General features: G+C 47.7%; 2 protein-coding genes across 2 annotated transcripts in view; both read left to right on the top strand.

Moving 5' to 3' along the window:
* Positions 1-26457, top strand: part of PDLIM4 (PDZ and LIM domain 4) — a 732081-nt gene that overhangs the window by 506360 nt on the left and 199264 nt on the right. Inside the window, exon 4 of the mRNA XM_086931561.1 lies at positions 25776-25963. Coding sequence (XP_086787687.1) covers positions 25776-25963 — 188 coding nt within the window. The remainder of the gene's footprint in view (positions 1-25775; positions 25964-26457) is intronic.
* LOC147702985 (uncharacterized) lies at positions 18683-23367 on the top strand. Its single transcript, XM_086931560.1, has 2 exons — positions 18683-20182; positions 22953-23367. The coding sequence occupies exons 1-2, from the start codon at positions 18683-18685 to the stop codon at positions 23220-23222; spliced, it is 1770 nt and encodes a 589-aa protein (XP_086787686.1). The 3' UTR covers positions 23223-23367.

Raw genomic sequence — 26457 nt, 5'->3', positions numbered from 1 at the left:
CACGTGGACGCCGCCAGCGACGCCTTCACCATCTGAACGACCCGTGCTCTCCCACCATTCAAAGCTCCTCCGGCACCTGCATTTTGACAGCGTCCGCCTCCGTGGCTAGCCATGGAACCTCTGCCACTGTGAACGAGACAAAGCATCCGCAATGTCATTGTCCACCTCCGGTACATGCTGAGCCTGAAACATACTGTGGCACGTGTCGAGAGGGTGGCAACTGTGCAAACAGTAACTGTCCTTCTGAGTGACAGTCAAAACGCACCCTCAAAAGTATCTTCAGATCAAAGATTCGGATGGATATCCAAAGGTTACAGCTAATTAAATGCATTATAAATGAAAGTTTGTGTTATAGATGCATTACACCCCAAACCAGTTTAGCTCGTCATAAAATGTCCTGAGGAAGCAAAATATGATATTGAGTGACTCATGAAGCCTGATTAAAAAAAGTTATTTCTGGAAAAGCTTTCTTGTGTTCCATGGCACGTTAGTGGACTTTTTTTTTAATTCCTTCTTTTTGATCATGTTATACAAATATTTGTAAATTCCCCCATACTAATCAGCATGCTCTGCCACTGCAGGAGGCATTATAGAGAATAAAGTGGGGAACATTGGCACAAGTTAGCAAAATGTAGGTAGAAAAGTCACTGGTTCAAGCTCGGATATTCTGGCTCCATTTCATGCACTTGGTTGAAAGGATCTTTTCACTCCAAGAGTGAACTGTGGATGCTGGAGTAAGTAAACATGTGATGGACAAAGTGAAGGGCAGACAAAGACTTCTGTTTTAGGTATCTTCTGAGGGGGGGACTGGATGGCCATGATGAGTCTACTCTGATTCTTTTCTACGATGCCTCCATGAGATGAATTCAATTGTCCTCATCCAAACAAGGACCAAAGAATATATACATTCAGAGATATCAAAATTGTTCTTTCAAGCCAATGACAAGAATCCTGAGGTACAGCAGCTTGGATATCTCTTTAACCCTGTCACTCCTGGTGCTCCTTCATAGTAGAAACAATCCGCACTTTCCACACTGATATTATTTGGTAGTTTAGCTTACACACACAGCAAAACAACCAGGGCACATTGAATATGAAGCTTGTGAACTCCCAGTATGGCAGAAACAAAATATTCACCTCACTTGCCTCGGAATCCAGTGCTACTGGACCACAGCAACTACTATTGGACTTCGCATTTAGAATATAGTCATTTATATATGGCCTTATACGGGAAAGACGGTCCCAGTTCTTACCCCCGCACTCCAATTAGTCATTCAAATTGCTCTTTTCCGAGAGCCTTATTAAGGTCTGGCGTACACGCAAACCTGTTTGCACAGGTGACAGGGTTTTGAGTTAGTCAGATTTTCCCCTCAATATATTTTGGCAGATCAAACCTCATGAAACTTACAGTGTGAAAAGGCCTGGAGGAAGGAAGGGACATGTGGATTTTGGCACTTAAGCAGCAAAATCAGTGTGTTAAGACCCATTTTCATGGGGGTCGTTATTATTCAGGTGCAATACATTTTGCATCAATTACGCAGGGCTAGTAATTAAGACCCACGCATTACATCGTATTGAGATCAAAGTATGATCGACCCAATAGAGAAAATGTGTGTGTAGTAACTCTAAAGGCTGCAGCAAGTAAGGAAACAGTCTGTATTGGTCCTTGTTTTCCATATTTATTTAAATAAAGAAGATAAAATTGGCTAAATGTTATAGACATCCTAATGTTAAGGCCCTTTTAGAAGGAAAGGGAAAACATGGAACTGGCGACATGGTTAATAGTAGATGAACATGATCCTAAAGTAGCGCCCTACCACCCGTGGGCATGTTGGCATCAAACAACAGTTGTTTTATTGCTACTCAACTAATGATGTATAGAAAGGCTGAGTTGTCCACAAGGAGAAAAACCTGCAAAATGGGGGCCAGACACAGACCCCTCTATTGGGTGCCTCAGACCCTGCAAATCTAGGAATATTCGCCCACTGCTGAATTTGTGATGATCGCTCCTCTTACCTTGTGTAATGATGATAAGATGGGTGCAGTGTTTTTGTTGAGCAGATAATGGGTATGTATGTAATGCGTGTTGACCTGACAGAAGATCAAGAGAGCACTTAACAAGTGGAGTAATCCCTGAGCTCTCCTGCATGATCATTAGCATTAGATTCAATTTTCAGGTACAACTGAGTTTAATGCAGTCTCGGTTTTGCATGCAATTGTATGACGTGTTTGGATAGGTGTTACATTCTTGTGTGTGGACAGCTGTGTACCCTGACAGGTTGAACACACAGTGTGTGGAGACTAGCATGCTTCGTGTGTGGAGGCACAGTTGTTATGATTGGAGGACACATGAATTCCGCTTTTTAATAATTTAATGATGTTTGAGGGAGAGTTCTTCACAATGTCCACACACTTGGGTCTTGGTGCCAAATTCTTCATTGCCATAAAGGCAATTACGAGCAGTCTAAAGGAAGTTGGGCGAAGAGAGGGCAAGATAAGAGGTCAATAATAAATAGGTAAATCTATTCTTATGCGCACTCTGGGATTAATAATTGATCAATTTTGATATTCTGCTCGGGTCCGTCTTAAAAGTCCGCAAGGCTGGGTGATCTAAGTCTGAATCATGCATAGAGTCTTCCTGGGCATACAGATATCTGTAGATTTGTAATTTTTTTAACTTACTTTTTAGAGCGAGAGGTTTACTTATGTTACACCAGCCATGTTTAAAGTTCTGCTGTTTATCGCTTTAGTATATAAATGATTCTAACAATCTTTCTTCTGTGAAAACATACCTTGGAGGTTCAGCAAACTTATTGCAAGCCATCTTGCAAACCACTTCACTGACATCATGTATTTACAAGAAAAGAAATACCTAATTTATAGTTGTTTTGCATAGTTGCATGATATTTGTAATACTTCCCATGGTTTATCATGTTATGTAGCCCCCAATATCCGCTATATGGCACTGCAACGTATTCTGCACCTGCTAACACTTAGGAGCACATCTGGGAGGGCTATCCTGGGAATCTTACCCTAAAATGTATGCAACCACCTATTGGTTTAAATCCGCTCTCATACACTGTGGCTCAGTGGACTACACCATTCATTCCACAAATCCGTGTTTGACCTCTTGGTCAAAAGATTTGAATCCCACTGGGTCTATTCAGCCTTTCATCCTTCCAAGGTTACTAAAATAAGTAACATTGAGTTGGGTAGTAATAAACATCTGTTATTTCTGATCCAGGAGTGAGCGAGCGCTTTAGAAATTCACATTAGGTTATGTCAAAGCACATTTCTTACTATCTACATCTAAAAATATTTTTTCTATCTATGCCCTTTTCTGTTGAGATATCTTTAAGGAAAGATGTCAATCACCAGGATCACACAATAAGCAAGTGACAAATCACAAAAGGATCCGACTCTGGTATTGTCACAGTGCTTTTGTTATGCCTGTTCTCTATGCATGTGTTTGTGTGTGTGTGAAGGGAAGTTTTCACTTGTGTACTACACTGCTGATGACCTTGTGGCATCTGCTATTTGACCTTTTGAAACTTAAAAAACTTGCACACTATGTAAGTAAAAATGTTATGCTTTGGCAGCCCTTGCTTCACATTTATCTTCGCCCTCTGATGAAGTGAATCCATTTCTTTAGAGTTCCCTGAGGAAGATTTACAAGACCCGTACCCCACTTTTGCGCCCCCGTTGCGTCACTTCTGTGACGCATCGGTGGCGTAAAGCCAGCGCCATGCTGTGGGGTATTTACAACGTGACGCATCTAGGGAGATGCGTCACGTTGTATTGCCCTGCGCCACATGAAACCTGCGTCAGGTTTCATGTGGGTGTTCCGGAGCAGGGGGGAGGGGGCGCTCCGGTGCAGGAATGCCTTGTAAAAGTGGCTGCGTGAAATCTACAACATTTCACTCAGTCACTTTTCCGAACCCGCTGCGTCAAAACCATACGCCTGCTTGAAGCATGCCTAAGGCTTGACATACCATGTTGGACATAGGCACGTTTGGAACAGTGCTGGAGTTGCCTCGCGCCCGCGACGCAATTCCAGCACTGCGACAACCTTACGCAGGCAGATGCGACATGCATCTGTTTATCCTTGCGCCATGATGCGCCGCATCTGTGGTAAACTTGCGTGACGCATCTTTCCTGATTTGCAGGGATGCGCCAGGAAACATAAATCTGCCCCATAGTGTCTAAACTGCGCCAAAAATACTAAAATCATTGTTGGCATCTAACAAAGGTGTTGGTTGAGAGGAAGGACCTCTGCTGGCTGAACCCCGGGATGGCACTCAAGGTGGCCTTACTAGCCCTTAGGAGTCCTGGAATCAAGACTCCTGCAGGTACTGTGAAAGCGACAGGAATTAAACCAGGCTCACAGATACCTGTTTACGGGCTGTAGTTTGCATTCCTTGTCCACCCTCCAGCCCTTCACAGCACAAAGTAGACCCTACAGGGTCTAAAGCAGAACAAGGGCTTGTACCGAGTGATGGGCACCACTTCACTTCCTACAGCTGAAGGGTAAAATGAATATAGGATTACGTTTGTATGGTAAATACTGGAGCTGCGTGTAGAGGTTTGTGGGCTCAGATAAGTTGAGCGGTGTTTTCTAATGATGCCCGATGCTGGGGTGCCTGTTCCTTGGCATCCTTCGGGCGGGCTGTCCTGTGGCCTGGAAATGGCTTTTGTTCAGTTCTGCATCAAGGCTGCGGAGTGGGCCCCATGGCTCTTTTAAGTCGGTTTCTAGAACATTATATTTCCATAAAGGCAGATAATATCAGGTGTTTACCTCATTCCATGAACAATACTGCCTTGTTCTACTTGCGAGGAAGTGTCCCTCCAAGTGCCACACGCAATGCATTGAAATGCCACACAAAAACACATTGAAAACTTGGCAGCTATGGAGAGTGCCAACCCACCATTATCAATCACATTATGGTTGATTCCATCCTTAATGTTCAGGAGGACAATACGCTACAAACTGTTTACTGTGCTATGAGCTAAACTATGGTAACAAGCGCTATGGGAATGCGTTATTCCGAATTTTTGCTTTGCTAATTCATTTGCTATTGAATGAGCAGTAGGCGGGTGACATCGTACGTCTGGAGCAGTGAGGCCGGAAGCCAAGGGCACGCAGCCCCCTCGGGACACCGCAAAAAGGAGCTGCTCTGAGCCCGCGGAAAAGATGAGTTCACCCCGAGGAAAGCGCCTCTTGGAGGGCCCGCTCCTAAATGGAAAGAACGCCTTGGAAAGTCTGAAATAACGGAGTGTTTTCCGAGCGGAGGCAACCCCCGCACTGCGACATGGCTCCTTGCCCAGGCGAACCCGGCTCAGTGTCGCAAAATGTCGAGGGACAGCGCCCAGCCTTTGAATGAAGAACTGAACTTTGAGCAGAGAAAGCCCCTGAAGCGTACTTCCTTCCCACCGAGTGCCCTGCCTACTACACACAGCAGCCTGGTCTCAATTCTTTTACTGAACGTTGTGTGGCAACGCGACAGGCATGCACTCCAGTGCAGAGATTGTCGTCACCTGGGCCAATAGGGAGAAGCCCCGCCATTTTAGAAAGTTAGACATTTCTTAGGCACGAACATCCCACTGCAGCAAGACTGGAAAGTCGCCTAGACTGCCCTCTCCCCTTACAGCGACAGTTTTTTTTGTATTTTTTCGGAAGGTGACTTTGGTGTTAGGCTGCAGATTGAGTCGGGCCACGTGAGCCCAACATACACGTGTTGTACGCTAAGCTATGAATCTTCATGAAAAAAAAAGTTACCAAGGTGTTCCTGTCATGATAATTGTTTCTTAATAAAGGTTTACCAGTGACTTTGTCGCTGGATTTCTCCTGTCAAAAAGACAGAAATAATATAGCGCAATGTTTGGTTTCACATTCACAGTGACGTTTCCATCCGTGCTGACAGCTGCGGCTTCTATAAGGTCGAGTGCCTACTGTGGCAACTGAGCTGTGCGCCAATCCTGGCTCCTGCCTGTGTTACCTAGCAGTGGAACGGAAGGGTCACGTGCTGTCCCTCTGGTCGCACCTAGGACAGAGCCCCATTTTGGACCAAAGAGAACCTCCACACATCTGAGTAGATCAGGCTGCTCTGCTGTAGTGTGCTGTGGGGGTTTGTTTCATGCGTCTTATCCGGTGTCTTTATTATAAGCTAACAAGGAGGCCTAAAAGAGGGCACTGAGAGGACGGCACAGGCAGTGGTAACAGGCCCTGAATTCCGATGGCACTAGCCACGAGGAAAGATGGATACATCAATCAGTCAATCTGGATACATAAATCAGTCAATCTGGATTACAGTTGTTGATAAACAACATTTCATGTTTTGGTATTTTATGTGACTGTATAGCACCTTTTGCCATTAGCCGAAAGCCCTTTCTGCATCTGATTTTAGGTTTTCTGTCAATCGATTGCATATGATTGTTCATTTGTGTTTGATTGGTTGCAGGGCACAAGTCCTAAAAAAAAAGTGGGGGGACGCTGTCACCGGAAGTGACGTCATGACAGGAAGTGACGCCATGAAAGGTGGCTTGCACCATCGGACTCATTGCCTCCCCTCCCTCACACCTTAGATGCGATTGCATCTGAGAAGTTAGCGCATGAGCAGCATGCTGTGAGCTGCGAGCTCCTTGTCCCAGAGAGGCCAAAGAGTGTAGTCCAGCTGTTTGGCAGGGGGACGCCGTCCACCCGCGTGGTACCCCGACTCGAGCCCTGATTAGTTGGCATTTGTTAAATGTCTATCTTGGCAATGGTTTGTTATAACAATGTGAATTTAGCGTGAGTTTGATCCAGGTACCGGTCTTTGTGCGTGGTTTGTGTATGGTTGGGTGTGCCAAAGGACTTTGCCCTTTTTCATTGCGCTGTGGGGTCAGTTAGCCATTACCTGAGCACTGCGGATAGCTTTCTAGACAGTTTTACCAGCCCAGGTACATTGCTGTGATATGATGCTACACTGGCGAGGTGTTTGTTTTAGCTAACGTATATGAATAGTTTTCTAACATATGTGGGAACTGTCTGTTGAACTGGCAACACTTAAATATATGGCTTAGGTGCCATGCTGTACACATGAGTGTGCCAGGGCTATGTCCAGTGTGCTGTGTGTGAACGGCAAAGCATCCGTGTAATTAGAAAGTTGTTGTGCAGTGGGCGATGTTTCGTGGAAATTGCTGCAGGAAATATGTTTATAGGTATTAATAGCTAATTTTCCTTTGGTATTTTTGTTCTAAGTTAACCTCTGTCTGTGTACCTGTTCATGTGTGTATTTGTGTCCACAGGTGTGTGTGTGTGTGTGTATTTGTATGCACGTGTGTCTAAGGTGTTAGGATGAGAGTCTCTGTTTAACTTACTGTTGGAGATTTGTACGCTCATTGTGGAATCCATGTATTTATTTAATGTTTTTATGAAGAATTTCTCGGTGGGCTGGTTGGTGCAGGATGAAGAATCTGAAATGATTTTGGGCACATTATTATAGACATGATGTGTTATTTAAATTGAGGCTGCTCACTTACCAGAACATGAGGGGAACATCTGAAGCTAGAATTTTCTACCGTTCATAGGTATGTGGCCTAACCAGAGGTGTTAGGGACGGCAGTATACAGTTTTACAGTTCTTAAGAAAATGGTTGTAGTGTGCGCTCAAAAGTAATTCATTATGTACATTGGAGATTAGATGGATCCTATGTAAATGCTTATTTGGTCCAACCATTCGTGATTTATCAAGAATACATACATTGAACCAGCTTTCAATTTGCTTTTATAAGTAACTGTTATTTAAATACTTTGTTACCCGTCTGTCATATATATGGAATCGACAGATCAAAAGATATATAGTGTGGTTACATTTAGACTGTTATATTTTTATCATTCTCAAACAAATATTGCTTGGCTATATATTGTTACGTTATGTTAAGTGCAAGTTATTGCACAGTTCTAATTTTTAGGGTACCACTTTTCGTTTGGAATCTGGGCGTCCTCTATATAGTTCTGAGATTCCTGGTGACCAGAATCACAGGGATCGTTGGCATTGTGTTAGGCCTGCATTATAATCGTTAGAGGTGAATTGAAATGAAATGAAATGAAATTGGATTTGTAAAGCGCATGGCTGCCCGAAAGCGTCCCAGCGCTGCCTAACAAATAACAGAAAACTCAAAAGGTACAGGAAGTTTTTTTTAAGGAATTTTAGGGAAAAGAAAACATTTAAGAAGCTTTCGAAACTTAAGAAGGGAAGGTTCAGTGCGAATGTGCCTCGGGAGGGCGTTCCAATTTTTCGCCGCATTTACAGAAAAGCGGCGGCTTCCCATGCGGGCCTTCCTTACTCTGAGAACTATGGCAAGATTTTCAAGGTCCGATCGGAGGGTCCGAGGGGGTCTATAGGGACAGATCAGGCTCCTCAGGGCCGGGGGGCCTTTGCCTTGGAGCGTTTTATGGACCATACAGGATGATTTAAAGGATATTCGCTCGCGTACTGGGAGCCAGTGGAGAGCTCTCAGCAATGGTTTGGCGGACGCTCTTCTTGAAGCGCCCATGAGCATCCTGGCAGCAGCATTTTGCACCCGTTGTAAGGTGTTAATGGTGGCTTCTGGTGCTGCCAGGAATAGCGCGTTGCTGTAGTCCAATCTGGACAAAATCAATCCCAGGATCAATAAATTCCTGGACTGAAAGGGTAACAGAGGGAGAACTTTCCGCACTGGAGCAGGCTGAAGCATACGCCCGCGACTTTCTGGGCATGTGACCTAAAGGTTAGTTCAAATCATTAAATTAAATGTGAATATGCCTGCAATTGTAGAACTTACTAACATTCCTTTAAAATTATTAATTATATTGGATATTGACTTACTAGATTCTGTTGTGAATACGTGTAGGACTGTATGGGTTTGAATATGTGTGTATGGGTGTGTTTGTGTGACTGTGGGTGTCAGTGCGCAGACCACAACAAAGGATTTTTTCAGCTGTGGTAGTAAGGTTGTACGTTGTTCATTTTGCCATGGGTGTTTAGTAGAGAGGCATCTTTGCCTATTATGTGTGTTTGATACAATATTTTGTGTGAGTCGGTGTAGTATATATAACTTCCTCGAGTGTTTGCCCTGTAGATTGGTCAGCGGAAATGCATGAACTGTGGATGTTGCAAAATGTTGCCAAAAAGTGCTTGTGTTGCTGTGATGGGTGTGTGTGTGGGACTCAAGTGGAGCACCTAGTGGGTACCATTAGATAGTCATTTTATGTTTAATTTTAGTGTTTATTTGTTGTTAACAGCAGGAATGACCCAATGTCAGTTGGGCCATGTTATGTTTGTGCCCTTGCAGAGAAGCTTATCAACTTCCCTTTAATGTTTACTGAATACTTTTCGGACCTTGCCATACCATTGTATTTATATACTATGTCAATGCGACAGTTATCACGGTCTGGGCACAACTATTACTGTGCACAATAAATTAAATGTCTCACTGAACTGTCATCTGGCTATTTTTAATGCAATTCTGTGGGAAAGTATGCAGTTTTCAAGGAGAAACGTTTATGTTGTTAGAATAAACCAACATATCCTAAATGATGGATCATTATATGACACTGGGAAAACTGTCATTTAGCTTCTGAATTCGTTTCTTTTTGTATTTGTTTCCATGTGTGTGAATTTATGTTAGGGTGTTTACATCCAAGAATATCTATATTAGTGGCTGTGAATTGTTTTGTGATATGTGCTTTAATATGCATGTTGACAGATATAATAAAATCTACACGTGAAGCGTTGCCAGGCCATTTTTGTGTATATTTGCAAATCACAAATCCCTAATATGTGCATGTAAAGCATAGAGATTAACTTGATGTGTGATTTGCAAAGATTTGCCAAGATGGCGTTATGCGATTACTTTGCAACTTTGTAGGTAACTATCACTGCATTTGTGTGAGACATCATAATATAGATCCTATATCTTGCTCAAAAGTGCAGATGCACACTCTATTATTAAGTGCCTGCATGCAAACGTCACATATTCCCTACAGTCTACTAAAGGACAGGGTACCAGGTCCACTAATCTAGCACAGAAAATACAACTGATATGGAATATTCAGTACATGCTGCCCACTTTGTGGCAATCATTTGACTTGACCTGTAAGCCTTCGCATTCAACTTAATTATTATATATTTTTTTTTATTTAAAATTTTAAAACCTTTATTTTCGAATAGTGCACACAGCTATTTAGCCGTACATCCCGGAGGCCAGGCAGCAATTCAAGAAGCAACAAATCAGAGTGCAAGAAACAATGTATCAGAACGAGTGAAGGTTACGTTTTAAAATTTTTGTTTTTTATATAAGAAGAAACAAGTACAGGAAAGCGGTGCTGAAACAAGCGCCAAGAAAGAAGGCAATCAACCCAGTATGTAGTGAGGCCCATTCGAGGAGTCAGCCAAGCACTGTGACAACAATTATATTCAGAACAGCATAGATACTAAGAACCGATGGGGGAAGGAAACACAGGATAATAGGGACATATAATCGTCAGTTGGAGTCATGGGCTATGGGGTCAGGTGTTCTTCTAGCGGGACGGATTCCGGTGGTATGCAAATGTCACCCCTATACTCATTCCAGGCCCCCCATAACTTCTGCCATTTTTTGGGCTTGCCCATGGCCACATACACAGTCTTTTCTCGGAACATACACCAATCCATATTGGCCTTCCACTGTACCACCTTCGGGGCTGTTGCTGCTCCCCACATCTGAGCGATGTCCCGCTTAGCGACCATATTCCCAAGGGTCACCCATTGGGTCTGAGCGATGCTATAGTCCGTCGGGCCCCAGATATTTAAGAGGCATCTCCGGGCCTCCGCGTGAACCTCCACCCCGGTGACCTCACTCATAACCGCGTGCACCCGCCTCCAGTAGGAAGCTATCGCATTGCATTCCCAAATTATCTGCATGAAAGTGGCGAGAGCCCCACAGCCACGCCGACAGAGGCCGTCGGTCGAATGTCCCATATGCATCAGTCTGGGGCCAGTGACATAGACCCTGTGCAGGATCTTTAGCTGCACCAATCGAAGACGGGCGGGACAGCGACCTCCTTGGGGGACGACACAGCACATTGCCAGTCCTCGTCGTCGATCTCTATCCCATCCCGCACCCACTGGTCTCTTACCCCCAAAAGAAGATCCGTACGCACATTGATCAGCTTTTTATATGTCAGAGAGATGGCACTGTCCGGCATATGGCCGTCCAGTACACGGTCTTCTAAGGGGGAACTTTCGGGAATCGCCTCACCCTCAGGCATGGCGGACAAGAGCGCGTGTCGTAGCTGAGCGTACCGAAAGTGTTCAGTTCCACCCAGCTGAAACTCCGTTTGCAGCTGGGCGAAAGACTTCACCTCCCCACGCACCATCATATCCTCCACCCTGGAGATCCCGATCATGTCCCACTTGTCAAAGCCTTTAGTGTGCCACAGTTTGCCCAGAATCTCAGAATCATAAAGTGGAGTCACCATTTTGAGCCTGCCCTTCCACCCCTGCGCCTTTGTGATCGTTCTCCAAATGTGTACAGCAGTTTTCGTTGGTCCAGACATCCGCCTATCAAGAGATCTCGTGTACAGCGCCCTATGATATTTCCCACCATCCAGGAGCCACCGATCCATAGCATACCCTGGATTATCCGCCAGGCCATATAGGCCATGATTGATAGCCGCCAACTGGGAGGCCCAATAGTATCTTCGCACGTCGGGTAATGCTATTCCCCCATCGTACCACGGGAGCGTGAGCTTCGTGATAGCAATGCGCGGCCGGCGGTCCCAGAGCAGGGCACGTTGCAGGCTCTCGATTTCGCCAAAGTATCTGGCCGGGACCGGGCCCTGAGTATTTTGCAGGGCATACAGGAATCTAGGCAGGGACATCATCTTAAATAATGCCGCACGCCCAAGCAAGGAAAGAGGAAGTTTACGCCACCCCTCTACGTCACGTCGGAGACGAAGAAGAGGGGGAAGCAAATTATTCTCATAGCGTGCTTTGGGGTCAGTGGAGATGTAGATCCCCAGGTATTTGAATCCCTGTCTCGCCACCTGTATGCCACAATCCCTCGGGAGACGAGGCGTCCCCCCTTTTAGGACGTATAGATGCGACTTCGACCAATTAATAACCAGGCCGGAGTACCGACCGAAGACACGAAGCACATCGCAGGCCACGATGAGAGACTTGCAAGGGGAAGTGAGGTATAGAAGGATATCATCTGCGTACAAGGACACTCGGTCCTCGAATTCACGAGACCAGCGAATGCCATGCATGTCCGGGTGGCTACGTATCCACGCGGCCAATGGTTCAAGTGCAAGTGCGAACAAAAGGGGCGACAGAGGACAGCCCTGCCTGGTGCCCCTCTGAAGAACAAAGGACGCCGAAACACGACCATTGACCGTCACGTTAGCCAGCGGGCTAGCATACAATAGCTTGACCCACCCTACGAATTCCGGTCCGAAGCCGAGCTTCGCCAACACTGCCCACAGGTAGTTCCATTCCAGGGAGTCAAAGGCCATCGTGGCATCCAATGACGCCAGAACAGCTGGCTCCTCAAGCGTGTGGACCCTAGCCAGGGCTCTGTGGAGTCTACGAAGGTTAAGGGCAGTGTTGCGGTGTGGAATAAAGCCCGACTGGTCCGGGTGCACTAAGTCGCCGATTGCGCCAATCAGTCGGTTGGCAAGCAGTTTGGCTAGAATCTCAGGCTCTGCGTTCAACAGAGAGATGGGACGATACGATCGGCACAAATCTCTCGGTTTCCCTTCCTTATGGATGACCACGATGGTGGCCAGCCTCTGGTCGTGGGGAAGCATGCCTGTATCTCGCGCCTCCAAGAACATGTTTCGTAAGGGCAAAGAAACAGCGTCTGGTCTGATTTTATAAAGTTCCACCGGAATACCGTTGGGGCCGGGCGCTTTACCAGACCTGAGGGAGCGAATGGCAAGTGCAACTTCGTCCGCCGAGATGTCCCTGTCCAAGTCGTCACGGTCTGCCTCCGACAGGCACGGGAGAGCAATATCTGCCAAGAGAGCACCGGAGTCGGTCTCGGACCGGTCCGAGATCGAGGTGTAAATGCCCTGGAAGTAGTCCGAGAACGACTCGACTATTGCCCTCGGATCAGTGACAATCAGGCCGTCGTCTCCCAGCACTTCCGGAACTACGCGGCTCGCTCTCTCCTTCTTGTCGAGCCAGGCCAGGAGTTTGCCCGCCTTATCACCGACATCGTAAATTCTACCCTGCTGCTCCCTGCCCATAACGATGGCAGCGTCGGAGGCAAGATCGCGATATTCCGATTGCTTGAGGGAGAGGGTATGGAGCAACTCAGGCGTCGGACCCGCCTCCAATCGAGAGTCCAGCTCCATGATCTCCGCCTCGATGCGCACCATGTCGGCATCCCTGTGTTTGCGACGCTATGAGGGTGAGGGCCTCACCTCGCAGCACCGTCTTAAACGCCTCCCATAAGGTGGCAGCTGACATGACCGACCCAGTATTTTCAGTAAAATAGAGCTCAATGGCCCTGGCCAGGAGTCTGCGCATCTTCGGGTTCCGAAAATACCACGGGTTGACCACCACAGGACGCTCGGTAACCGCAATGTCAAAATCAAAGGACACCCACACAGGGGAGTGATCCGAGATGCCCCTTGCCAACAAGCGGGCCTCAGAAATCGCCGGCGCATGGGCCGCTAAGGTCAGAACATAATCTATTCTCGAGAGGCTACCGTGCGCCCCAGAATGGAACGAGTATTGGTTCTGGGTGGGGTGCAAGAGTCTCCAGCAATCAATCAACCCATGGTGTCAAGGAAATCAAGATTGTGAACCACGTAGATCTCTTGGCGGATGTCTGTCCAAGGTCCCGGAGCAAACGGAGTTGAAATCACCACCCACAATAAGCAGCCCCTCAGGCAGATTCAAAATGGCGCTCCCAAGGTCCCGAAAAGTGTTGTTTTGCAATCCCGGTGGGACATAAACTGAAACCAGAATCAAGGACCGCCCCTCCCATCTTCCCGTGACGGCAGCGTACCGCCCCCTTTCGTCCACAACAGTGGAGGCAATCTCGAATGGGAGAGACGTGCGCACCATGATTCCCGCCCCCCGGGACCCCGAGGAAAACCCAGCATGTGCCACCATTTTGAAACCCTTCCTATTGAGCGCACGACACGTATTACCCACCAAGTGTGTCTCCTGCAATAAAATAACATCGGGCATATGTCTTCTAAACAGTTGCAATACCACCCCTCTCTTGATACGGTCACCCAAGCCATTAACATTCCAAACATGACTTTCAATTTCCTACCCCCCATCGTCAAATCTCGAGCCGCCGCCGACCCCAGTAGACCTCACACAAACATTGAACGGATTAGAGCATACATTGCATTGCCTGAAAAAGGGAAAGAAGAAACAAGAAAAACAAACAAAACCCCCCCACACCCCACCCCCCACCCTGCACCCCTGCAGCAGACTAAAGAGCCCCCCCAACCAGCAGTGTGCCTGTCGCCCCATGACCTAACTACAAGAAGACCCTAGAGGAGAAAGGAGGTCACGTAGTCCCCCCCCCGCCACCCCACATGTTAAAGAAAGGATATTCACATTAGAGTGCTACAGTATGGCTTGCCGGTCATAGTCAACAGGAACACCAACCGACAAAGTTAGTGCGACGAGTACTACTCCTGGTGATCAGGGCCTCCAGAGGCACCTTCCGAATGTTCCCCCTGTTCCTCGCTTCTGTGCGGCAGAGTGTCCAGCCAGTCGCTCGCAGACTCCGGCATGTCGAAAAACATGGCACGACCATTGCGCTCAATGCGCAGTCTAGCTGGGAACATCATGGAGTATTTCATCCCCAAATCTCTGAGACGCCGCTTCACTCCTGCAAAACTTTGACATTGTCTCTGAACAGTCCTAGTAAAGTCCGGATAGAAATTGACATCCGTGTTCTGGAACTTGAGGGGCCCATGTCGTCTCGAGGCCTGTAGAATCACATCCCTATCCCTGAAGTTGAACAGGTGGGCGATGATGGGTCTCGGTGTGGCGCCCGTCTTCGGTGGCCCGCCCGGCATTCTGTGGGCCCGCTCGACCGAAAAGAAGTTGCTGAGGCCCGCCGGGGCCAGATGAGTCTTTATCAGGTCCTCGACAAAGAGGTCCGTGGCCGAGTCCTCTGCACCCTCCGGAACTCCAATAATGCGCACGTTTTGCCGCCTGGCCCATCCCTCAAAGTCCTCCAGCCGCCTTGAGAATAGGTCATTGATCGACCGCAAATTCCGGACCTCCGTCTGCATGTCCGAGACGTCAGTCGTGAGACTCGCAGTTTTAATATCCAATGACTTGACCCTATCATTGGTCTTACCAAGGTCGGCCCTGATCAGGTTGAGGTCGATCGCCAGGGTATCAACTTTGTGCGTCAGGACCTCGTGTTGCTTATGCATCTCCGTTCTGATGCCAGCTATAACCCCCATGATATCCCGGAGTGTTGGCTCCGACTCATCTGGCGAACCCGCGTGTAGGGAATCTTTTGAATGAGCGGCCACAGTTGGCGAGGTCCTCTGTTGGGCGTACCGGTCAATCTTGTTGGTCTGGGGTTGGACCGTCTTCCTGCTGACCCGGTTCGCCGTTCTGTCTGGGTCGCCCCTGCCCGCCATGTTGGAGCCAGGGGCAGAACAAAGGATTGGCACTCTGAGGTCCCTTCGAATACTCAGGCAGGCGCGGAGCGTATCAGCCACAAATGGTCAGTCAGCTATAGGCCACTCCGCCACTCCGCGACTCCGCTTACTCCGCCAGCTCGGGCAGGAGTCGCTCACTCGGCACATCGATCGTGCACTGCAGTGTCGCAGCCGTCGGCCATCACCGGGACAATGGTCCGCCCCTGGCACAGAACTTCAACACGACGTATCTTCATCAAGGAGTGTCGGATTTGGAATCGGAAAGCAGATCCCGTCTCTACGACCAGTCACCAACAAGAATCCACCATCGTGGAACAGGATATCGACCAGGATTTATGCGGAGGGTCGGAGGGTCTCCGGAGCTCTGAGCTTACGCGGCCATCTTGCTTGCCCGCGAAGCTCCTCCCCTCAACTTAATTTTTAACACAGTCCAGACATCTACATACATGATTACTGTCTTGCCCTATATTATTTTGACATTTTACTTGTCTGATCAATTCAATTCAAAGATAGCTTTATTCGATTTTTGAAGATAAAAATCATAAAAGCACATTTAATTACAAAACAGTATTTAAAAAAAAATAATTTCGCTCATTTAAAACGTTATGCATAAGATAACAATTTTGTATGATTAAAAAGAAGAAACTATTTACAAAGGGTATTATATAAGACTTATAAAAGCGTATCAGTTCATCGACGCTCTACACTTTACTGCATATTTCAGAAACTTAGCTACTGCAACCACGGTAATTTCATCCGGAAGCATATATAATTTGATTAAGGCTAGTCATTTCTTGGACGAAAATGTCCTTTTGCAAATAACTGTCCAAAAAGATGAAACGTCTACTGTTGAAACAATTTCAAACACTACCTACGCTAAGGAATACATTTGCTAGGAAATTACTCTGATTGAGCCAAAGTCTTTTGCCAAAAGCTTGTACTACCTGCTACCATAACATTATGCCGGCTGCTACTGCAGCAGCTTTAAGTCATGGCAAGGTGAAGAAGTTGTTGTCTGTCATAGCTGCCAAAGGACCTAATTGTGTGGAATTGTCAGTCAATACTGCCTTTTTAGCCTTTATATTTATGCATTCTGTGTGATTTAGTTTTGCTTATTATCATTGCAAGTATGGTGGATTGGCTAAAATGCCACAACTGACTGATGGTAACATGTCTGTACTTACGATAATTAGGTTGCTGAACTTAATTTAATATAGTATTACGTGTTGATATGTTAAGTTAGTGGGACTTGTTGAGTGCATTACTGCCCGGAGGCGTCTAAGCGCTGGGAGTAGGGTGCTGTTGAAGGTGGTTCCATTAAGGAACACATTGCGGTAATAAACAAACCAACGATGTAAATAAAAGTGCACTGGTGACTTTTGTAATCATTGGTAGTCATTTGTGAGCCAACAAACAAATGTGTTTCTGACCATGAATCTGTGGAGAGTATTGTTGTCCCGGACTGAGAGTGAGCTGGTAGCAATGAGGAGTGGTGGATTCTGATGAGCACTTCACACAGTGCTTAATTTCAGAGCAGGTGGGGCCGAGCAGAACTCATTTTTGAGGACTGGCACTTAAATGTCCTCCACAAACCTTTATCCAGAGTAAGAGTAAGAAAAACACAAAAGGGGAAGATAAGGAGGAAGAAAAAGATGGAAAAACAATACACAGAGAAAGCAGGGATGAATAAGAGATATGAAGGCAGGCAGTGTCTGGTGGTCGATTAAAGAGGCATGAGTTGAAATCAAGACAACACGGTCATGAAAATCTGAAAGAGACTATTAGTTATAGATTCCTTAACTTAAAACTACCCCCAGCGCTGGCCATGGTTTCTGAACAAAACTTTGAGCCTCAGCATGTATTCTTTTGTAAATTAAGCGCTGGACTCCGCTGAGGTGAGCCCATTCAGTGTTTATGGCCAGAGTCCCCTCTCCCAATCAATGCCTCAGATCCTCCACTCTCCAGATTGTTCATTGACCCTCGCTACGGATGCATGAGGCAATAATCTTTGACAAAAATAAAACAGTATCATGTATTACTGTGGTACGGCGGCCCCACATACCCGTCACACACCACGGTATTGCAGTCCTTCCCGTACGACAGAGAACCCGGCCAGAACGTCCGTAGTAGCAGCCCAACCCACCAAATGTCCAACCCTCTGTCCTCTGTTCCAGGACCCAATCAGGAACGACGGAAACACGGAAGCACTACCACATGACCCCGGAAGTACCTCCCCCTCACGTGACCAGGACACTAGAAATACCGGACCCAGGAAACAGTCCGGCGTCGGATCGAGCTTGTGGCAGGAGACCCCGACTGGAGCGGTGAAGGAGAGGACGAGCGAAGAGGACGAAGAGTGGTCCGAGGATTGGTGGAGTCCACCGGAGGTTGCTGGGGAGCGGCCGCAACTCAACTTGGAGAGTTGCGGCGGAGCGGGTGAGTGATACGGAACCCCTCTGAGAGCACATTAGGTGCAGTGTAAATAACTCCTTTCTGTATAATTGAACTACCCTTTAGGCTCACGTCGTCACTCGGAGCACTGTGTACATATTGTAAAGCACTCCTCCACTTTGTACAGAAACCCTTTAATCCTCACGTCCCACCACCCTACACCCCTACTGCTTCTCGATACCCAGCTTGTGTCCATCCCTACCCTAACCCTTCCGACCCCTCCTCACTTTCGCCTTCCTACCCCTCACACTTCCCGGTGCTGGTAACAGGGATTTGACGAGAGAAGTCCGGCAGGACTAACGGCTCCTTTCTTTTCTTTGTTTTCTCCCGGTACCTCCGAGGACGCCCCAAGAGTAGAAGACCCGGAGAGCCCGCTGACATCGTTACCGGACCTGGACCCCTCTTCCACCCGTGGAGCTGTGCCTTTTATTTCTGGATCATTGACTCTTGCTAATCACCCTGTTTGGAACAACCGTACGGAAATAAATCAAACATTGCCCACTATATACGGCCTCCGCGCTTGATATTCCGGTCCGCCACACCCCCACGCACACAGTTGGTGTCAGAAGTGGGATCCGGAGGCATGGAGGCCGTCGTACAGAAAATGGCCGAGTCCCAGGAGATGTTGGGAAAGCTGATGGAGAAGTTTTTGAAAACTGCTGAGGAAGATCGGGGGCAACTGCATGACGTCCTCAAGGGCCAAGGGGATGCTCACGACCAGGCTATGGGGAAATTAACGGACGTCCTTGGACAACAACAACAACGACCCATAACCTCCCTCCCCTCAGTAGTCCTACAAAAGTACGTTCCTGGCGATGATCCGGACTACTTTTTTACGAACTTTGAAAGACTAGCACAGGCCGCCTCCTGGCCAGCCGATCGATGGGGGCAATATTTGGGACCGCTACTAACCGGAGACCTCCAAGCGGCCTATCAGCAAGCCAATATACAAGGCAACACACCCTATGATGACATCAAGAAGTGTATCCTGGAAAGGCTGGGCATAGATGACGAGACCTATAGAGTGAAATTACGCCAAGCCAAAGAAGGGCCCCAAGAAACCCCCAGGGCTCTGTCCTTCCGGATTAAAGATCTCGCCAATCGATGGTTACGCCCCGACACCTCCACAAAGGAGGATATCCTAGCAAAGATATATCTCGAGCAATTCCTGGCATCCCTACATCCGGCCACCCAGAAATGGGTGCGACAACATGCACGACTCACCCTCGACAGCGCGGTGGAGATCGCGAGTGCATACAGCCGAGCCCAAGAAACATCCAGGGGCAGAGATGATCATCCCCACCGAGCGCATGTCAATGCAGTCAGACCCCAGCGACCCCCTCCTCCAAGGAAAACGGAGCCGCCTTCCCTGCTGCCACCACCACTCATATACAGACCACCCAATCCGGGTCCACAGTGTTACAACTGCGGCGGTTATGGACATATAGCACGTGTATGTCCACAGAAAGACGAACCCATGGAGATAGGCCTGGTACAGAACTATGTGTGTGCAACACCCGGGGAAAAACCTCCTCCGTTCCGTTGTCCCGTGTATGTAAACGGACATCCACTCCGGGCTTTGGCTGACACGGGCTGTCGCCAGAGCGTTCTACGGCCCCAAGACCTACCCACACCACCAAGACCACCCACAGGAACCGTCGCCATCCAATGCGTACACGGAGACACTAAAAGGTACCCTACCACCCAGGTGCGAGTACGGCACCCAGCTGATCCCGGGACTGAACTCACTGTAGGTCTAATACCAAACCTTCCTGAACAAGTGATCCTAGGGAGTGACTATGCTGGTCTCCCTAAATTGGTGCAGGACACTACAGACTCCCTGAACCAATGGTGGGGAGAAGCACCCTTTTCCGGGGAACAACCGCTGGCTGAAGATCCGACCAAAGCCCGGAAATCCCGTAATCAGAAGAGGCAAGAAAAGCGAAACCACACCACTGCCTACCCGGTGGTTCCCGATGTCCATCCCTGGCAAACAGATAGAGAATTCCGGGCATCGCAACAGGAAGATCCCGTCCTACAAGAGGCCTGGGGAAAGGCCTTAGAACAGGAAGACCCCCTTCACGTATGTCCCTATTTCTTTAAAAAGAACGGACTACTCTATAGAAAAGGGAACCCAAACCAACCACCACAGCTATTGATTCCCGGACCCTTTAGAGAGAAGGTGCTCTTCCTTGCCCACAGCCATCTCCTAGGGGGTCACTTCAGCGACGAAAAAACCAGTTTGTCCATCCTCGAGAAATTTTATTGGCCCGGGGTACATCAGGAGGTCAGACAATATTGTAGAGAGTGCCCAGTCTGTCAGAGAAACAGTAGATATCGTCCCCCCAGGGCTCCCTTACTCCCTCTACCCCTCATTGATATCCCCTTCACCCGGGTTGGAATGGACATCATAGGCCCCTTACTTCCCTCCCGCAGTGGCTGTCGTTATGCCCTAGTTCTGGTGGACTACGCCACTCGCTTTCCTGAGGCAGTGCCCTTACGCCAACCTACAACACAGACCATAGCTAAAGCCCTCATCTCCATATTCTCCCGAGTAGGGTTTCCCAGGGAGATCCTTACGGATCAAGGCACTCCGTTCGTCTCATCCCTAATGAAACAAGTCTGTTCAAACCTCGGCATAAAACAGATCCGCACGTCCGCCTACCACCCCCAGACAGATGGGTTGGTAGAGCGATACAATGCCACCCTGAAGTTAACACTGAAGAAAATGTTGGCCTTAGAGGCAAAGAGGTGGGAGGAGATGTTGCCGTTGGCCTTGTTTGCCATTCGGTGCAAAACTCAGAGCAGCACCGGATATTCTCCCTATGAGTTGCTATATGGTCGACCACCCCGCACCCTTCTGGACATGGCTCAAGAAGCCTGGGAGGCCGAACCTGACAGAACCCGACCCCTGCCAGAATATGTTGAAAATCTAAAAACACATCTCGCCCAGCTACGTGACATTGTCCGTCAGAATATGGAAAACGCACAAGCTAGCCAGAAACGGCAATATGATAAGGGTACCAAACCACGTTCCTTTAACAATGGGGATCTAGTTCTTCTGATGAGACCATCATCAGATCACAAACTGTTAGGACAGTGGCAAGGACCCTATGCGATTCTTCGCCAAGTGACCCCGGTCACCTACGAAGTAGAGCTCGATCCTGTTCGAGGCACCACACAGGTGTACCATGTCAATCTTCTTAAAAAATGGGAGGGACCCCGACCCATCCTATCCACCAACGACATGCCAACCCCTTTCTTATTTGAGTCATGCTTTGACCCCGAGATGACCGAAGAACAGAGACAGAGTCTCCGAGAGGCCCTACAACCCCTACAGAGTGTGTTTTCCTCCTCACCAGGTCACACGACCATCACAGAACACAGCATACACACTGAGCCTGGTAAGATTGTACGGCTTCGACCCTACCGGGTCCCTGAAGCCCGTAGGAACGTGATCAGACAAGAAACCGAACTAATGTTGGGTATGGGGATCATTGAGCCTTCCATCAGTGAATGGAATTCCCCCATAGTTCTAGTGCCTAAGCCTGACGGGTCCGTGAGGTTTTGCATAGACTTCAGGGAGGTAAATAAAATATCTACCTTCGACACTTATCCCCTTCCACGGGTCGATGAGATGGTCGAGAGCATAGGGAAGGCCCGATACATATCCACGTTAGATCTCTGCAAGGGCTACTGGCAGATTCCCCTTAGAGCACAAGACCGAAAGAAAACTGCCTTTTCTACCCCAGACGGCCTATTCCAGTTCACAGTATTACCTTTTGGGTTACACGGGGCACCCGCCACCTTCCAAAGGGCGATGAACCAAGTGTTAAGACCTCACTCAGGGTATGCCGGGGCCTACCTCGACGATATTGTTATCTATAGCAATAGTTGGGGCGGAACACCTCGATCACCTCAACAAAGTCGTTGGGTCCCTTGGCTCTTTTGGGTTCACCATTAATCCTGCAAAAACCACGCTAGCGGCTACCTCGGTGAAGTACTTGGGCTACCTCTTAGGAGAGGGAATGATACGTCCACAGGCCAAGAAGGTTGAGGCCATTCAGTCCATTCCATTTCCCCAGTCTCGAAAAGACCTCCGGGCATTCCTAGGCCTATTAGGTTATTACCGCAGGTTCATACCCAATTTTTCCCAGACTGCAGCTCCCCTCACTGATCTCCTAAGGAAGTCCACAAAAACAGAAACCCTCCTCAAGAATCCCAACCCTGTTCTACTGTTGGCCTTTTCTCGACTCAAAGCAGCATTAACCTCTAAACCGGTATTGGTCAGTCCGGATTATTCACGGACTTTCCTCCTGCAGACAGACGCCTCAGACCAGGGTTTAGGGGCGGTCCTTTCACAGAAAGACGACAATGGGAACGAGAACCCCATTTTATACCTGAGCCGTAAACTGTATCCCCGCGAAACCAATTATGCTGTTGTAGAGAAGGAAGCATTGGCCATTAAATGGGCGGTGGAAAGTTTAAGGTATTATCTGGAAGGGAGAGAGTTTGTCATCTATACTGACCACGCCCCTCTGGAGTGGATGGCCCGTAATAAAGGACATAACGACCGGGTCCTCCGGTGGTTCCTAGCTCTGCAACCATACAGATTTCGGACATTGCACCGTAAAGGGACTGAACAGGGCAATGCCGATTTCCTCTCCCGTTATCCCATGGCCCACAACCGTACTAGAAAGACAGCTAGGGGAAGGGGATGTGATACGGCGGCCCCACATACCCGTCACACACCACGGTATTGCAGTCCTTCCCGTACGACAGAGAACCCGGCCAGAACGTCCGTAGTAGCAGCCCAACCCACCAAATGTCCAACCCTCTGTCCTCTGTTCCAGGACCCAATCAGGAACGACGGAAACACGGAAGCACTACCACATGACCCCGGAAGTACCTCCCCCTCACGTGACCAGGACACTAGAAATACCGGACCCAGGAAACAGTCCGGCGTCGGATCGAGCTTGTGGCAGGAGACCCCGACTGGAGCGGTGAAGGAGAGGACGAGCGAAGAGGACGAAGAGTGGTCCGAGGATTGGTGGAGTCCACCGGAGGTTGCTGGGGAGCGGCCGCAACTCAACTTGGAGAGTTGCGGCGGAGCGGGTGAGTGATACGGAACCCCTCTGAGAGCACATTAGGTGCAGTGTAAATAACTCCTTTCTGTATAATTGAACTACCCTTTAGGCTCACGTCGTCACTCGGAGCACTGTGTACATATTGTAAAGCACTCCTCCACTTTGTACAGAAACCCTTTAATCCTCACGTCCCACCACCCTACACCCCTACTGCTTCTCGATACCCAGCTTGTGTCCATCCCTACCCTAACCCTTCCGACCCCTCCTCACTTTCGCCTTCCTACCCCTCACACTTCCCGGTGCTGGTAACAGGGATTTGACGAGAGAAGTCCGGCAGGACTAACGGCTCCTTTCTTTTCTTTGTTTTCTCCCGGTACCTCCGAGGACGCCCCAAGAGTAGAAGACCCGGAGAGCCCGCTGACATCGTTACCGGACCTGGACCCCTCTTCCACCCGTGGAGCTGTGCCTTTTATTTCTGGATCATTGACTCTTGCTAATCACCCTGTTTGGAACAACCGTACGGAAATAAATCAAACATTGCCCACTATATACGGCCTCCGCGCTTGATATTCCGGTCCGCCACACCCCCACGCACACAATTACTTAACGCACTGTCATATCATTGGGCCTGAATGAATGCATTTTCTCTAGCACCTAGCTATAGAGAATCATGTTCGAGTAAGTTAAGAGGTTGACAGTCGTCGGCCACTCACTTCCAAACCAATCGCCTGGAACAGGAGTCAGTCTGAAAGTTAGGCTTTTAATGGATAGAACCAGTCTCGCCTGGTTCCCGGTATGCATGTGACTAGCAAAGGTCTTGTTAGTGAGCTGGACACATTCTGCAATTAAAAGTAGCACCGCAACTCTGGTGCCTGTGCTTCACTCCAACACACTCTTTCAGACTGAGAAAGAGAACAAGGGAACAAAAATGTCTGAAACACAGGAGCGTAGCTGTCAATGGTGCAGAAGGTGCCGCAGCACAAGGGTCCAGAGGCTTGAGGAGCCTCCAGAGCCGGATTATCATTGTACTTTACGACTCAGACTGCAGACTAAGGGCCCATTTTTCTTGCATGGACTAGGGCCTTTTGCTCCATTGCAACACCACTGCTGAAATATAGGGCCAGATGCATCAAAGGGTATTGCCCATTCTGTGTCTATGGGAAAATGTGTTCATGCATATGGGCCATAGTGCTTTAAGAACTGTAATGCTACAACTGTGGCAACCCGAACGTGCTGATATAAGTAGAAAGAAAGGTAAATGAAAGAACCATCACTGACTCTGTCTGTATACAAGAATTGTGGCATTTCAGAATATTTGCTCAGGGACATCAGTGGAATGGACACCAGAAAACTGAACTTGCCCTGTGCAGACCAGTCTGGAGCGGAAGTGCACACCAACAGTAAAAGCCTCCAGGCCCAACATACTCCAGCTTAGAGCAGTCAGTGACCTGGGAGGCCCTAGGAGTGTGTTGCTAGGTGACTCATTCACTGTTCAATGGCATTGCCAGAGGTTGCAAGGGAACAGCCAGGGGCAGCTGTAACTCCTGAAACAACCAAATGGCCCCCAGGGGGCCCAAAGTTTCCTTAGAAGCCTGCTGCCAGTGCTGGGTTTGCTGAATACCAACGTGGCTTAGCCTTGTTTCCATTTCTTACTACTCCACCACACACTGTATGTCTATTTATTGCTATTGCATGTGCGTTTTCTTCCCTCCTTTATCCATTTTCAGTTATTTTCCTTTCTCTTCCTCCTTTATCCTCCCTTTTCAATCACTCTCTCTCGCTCTGGGTCAAATGATGCTAGCTCAGTCCTGGACTCCAAAAATGAGTGCTCGTTTCTGAATTCTGTCTAATATTAGGCTCTGCCAGATGTCTATTTACATATGCTGCATGCACAAATGCTGTTTATTACAATAAAGCCTGTATATTGACTTTGCAGATGTAGAAGAAAAAGTAGCAAAAATGATTGTTTTCTGTACAGAATGAATATTAAACTTAAACCATTGAATGTGATAAATGAGTGTGATGATTATTAAGTGTTGTAAAATAGTCCTGCATACATTTAATGGGAGAACTTCCAAGAAGGCGGATTAATACACCAAATATCCAATAGCATGAGGTGAGAAAGCAACACTGCTCGGGGTGAAGTACAGTACACTTTATGTATGTTTTAAAGAATTGGTCATAATAGAGCTTCCAGACAGCTGCTCTGTCGCACAGATTTATAATCCCTCTGGTAATACTGTGGTTAGAAAGAAAACTTTAGATTGATCACATTTTGCATAAATAGTCACTTTATAAGAGAGAGAAAGAGAATAACTGTGAATATCAATAACAATGTCAAGAAGGCCAATACTTTTTCCAGACCTCCGATACAACGTTTGAATCAAGCAAATCATGTAAATCATATTTTTACTTGGTACTTGTAAATGTTCTATATCCTAATATAAGGTGTACATTTGTCTGGTGAAACCAATTCCAGAATTAAATGAGCGTCATCCAATCTTCTTTAGACTTCCAAGCAGTAGACCTCTAGCTGTTACTCACTAAGTGAAACCTAACTGTGACCATGTCTGCTTTTCTACTTCGTAGGAGAACGCGCCTGCTGGGAACGGTCACCACACAAGGTCAATGCCGGTTTCTCCTGGAGGAAGCCCAAGTGACAGCAGAGCAATGCCGAACTCGCCATATAATAATCCATCCAGGATCTACATGAACAACAACTCGGACGCTAACTTAACAGCACAAGTGAGCGGGCTTCACATCTCTCCTCCGCAAAGGTATGTCGTGGTTTCAACGTGGTTACTGTTCGCTGTTATATGAAAGACAAAACTTAACATGATGCAATCATGTAGAAACAGGTAGCTATCTAAACCTTCTCTGTTACCATTTGAAAGAAATGATTGATAGAACCAGTCACCAGAATCAATTTGTTTTACGTACTAGGGGCAGCTATGTCCTCTGTGGTAGCACTAAACTGTGTAGGAATGTATTAAAAGAATTCAGGAATGAACTGACAAGTGGTAGAGGTTCTTTCTGTCAGGTTGAAACAGTATTTAAATTCTTGTTGGAGTTAGTTCTATCCCTTCAGTGCTTCACTCAAGAAGTCTTGCCTGTCAGTGTTCATATGTATTATCCTTGGGCGGGTTAAGTCCTTTACCTCTGATGATTAATACTGAGATCCAGAACACCGATTAAGGTTGCAACTAGCAAGCCCAAACCCCCCAACACTTTCCAGGGAATTATGGTTCCCTTCAACCTATCACTGAAAACC

Source organism: Lissotriton vulgaris, chromosome 7 (genome assembly GCF_964263255.1).
Source record: "Lissotriton vulgaris chromosome 7, aLisVul1.2, whole genome shotgun sequence".
Lineage (NCBI taxonomy): Eukaryota > Metazoa > Chordata > Amphibia > Caudata > Salamandridae > Lissotriton > Lissotriton vulgaris.
The sequence above is the reverse complement of the archived record's forward strand: the minus strand, read 5'-3'. Positions and strand labels throughout refer to the sequence as shown.

Excerpts from the sequence above, each read along its gene's own strand:
- LOC147702985 (XM_086931560.1), top strand. The coding sequence starts at position 18,683 with ATGGAGGCCGTCGTACAGAAAATGGCCGAGTCCCAGGAGATGTTGGGA. Across the intron at positions 20,183-22,952 it reads AACAGGAAGACCCCCTTCAC|GACCCAATCAGGAACGACGG; the intron begins GTATGTCCCTAT and ends CCTCTGTTCCAG.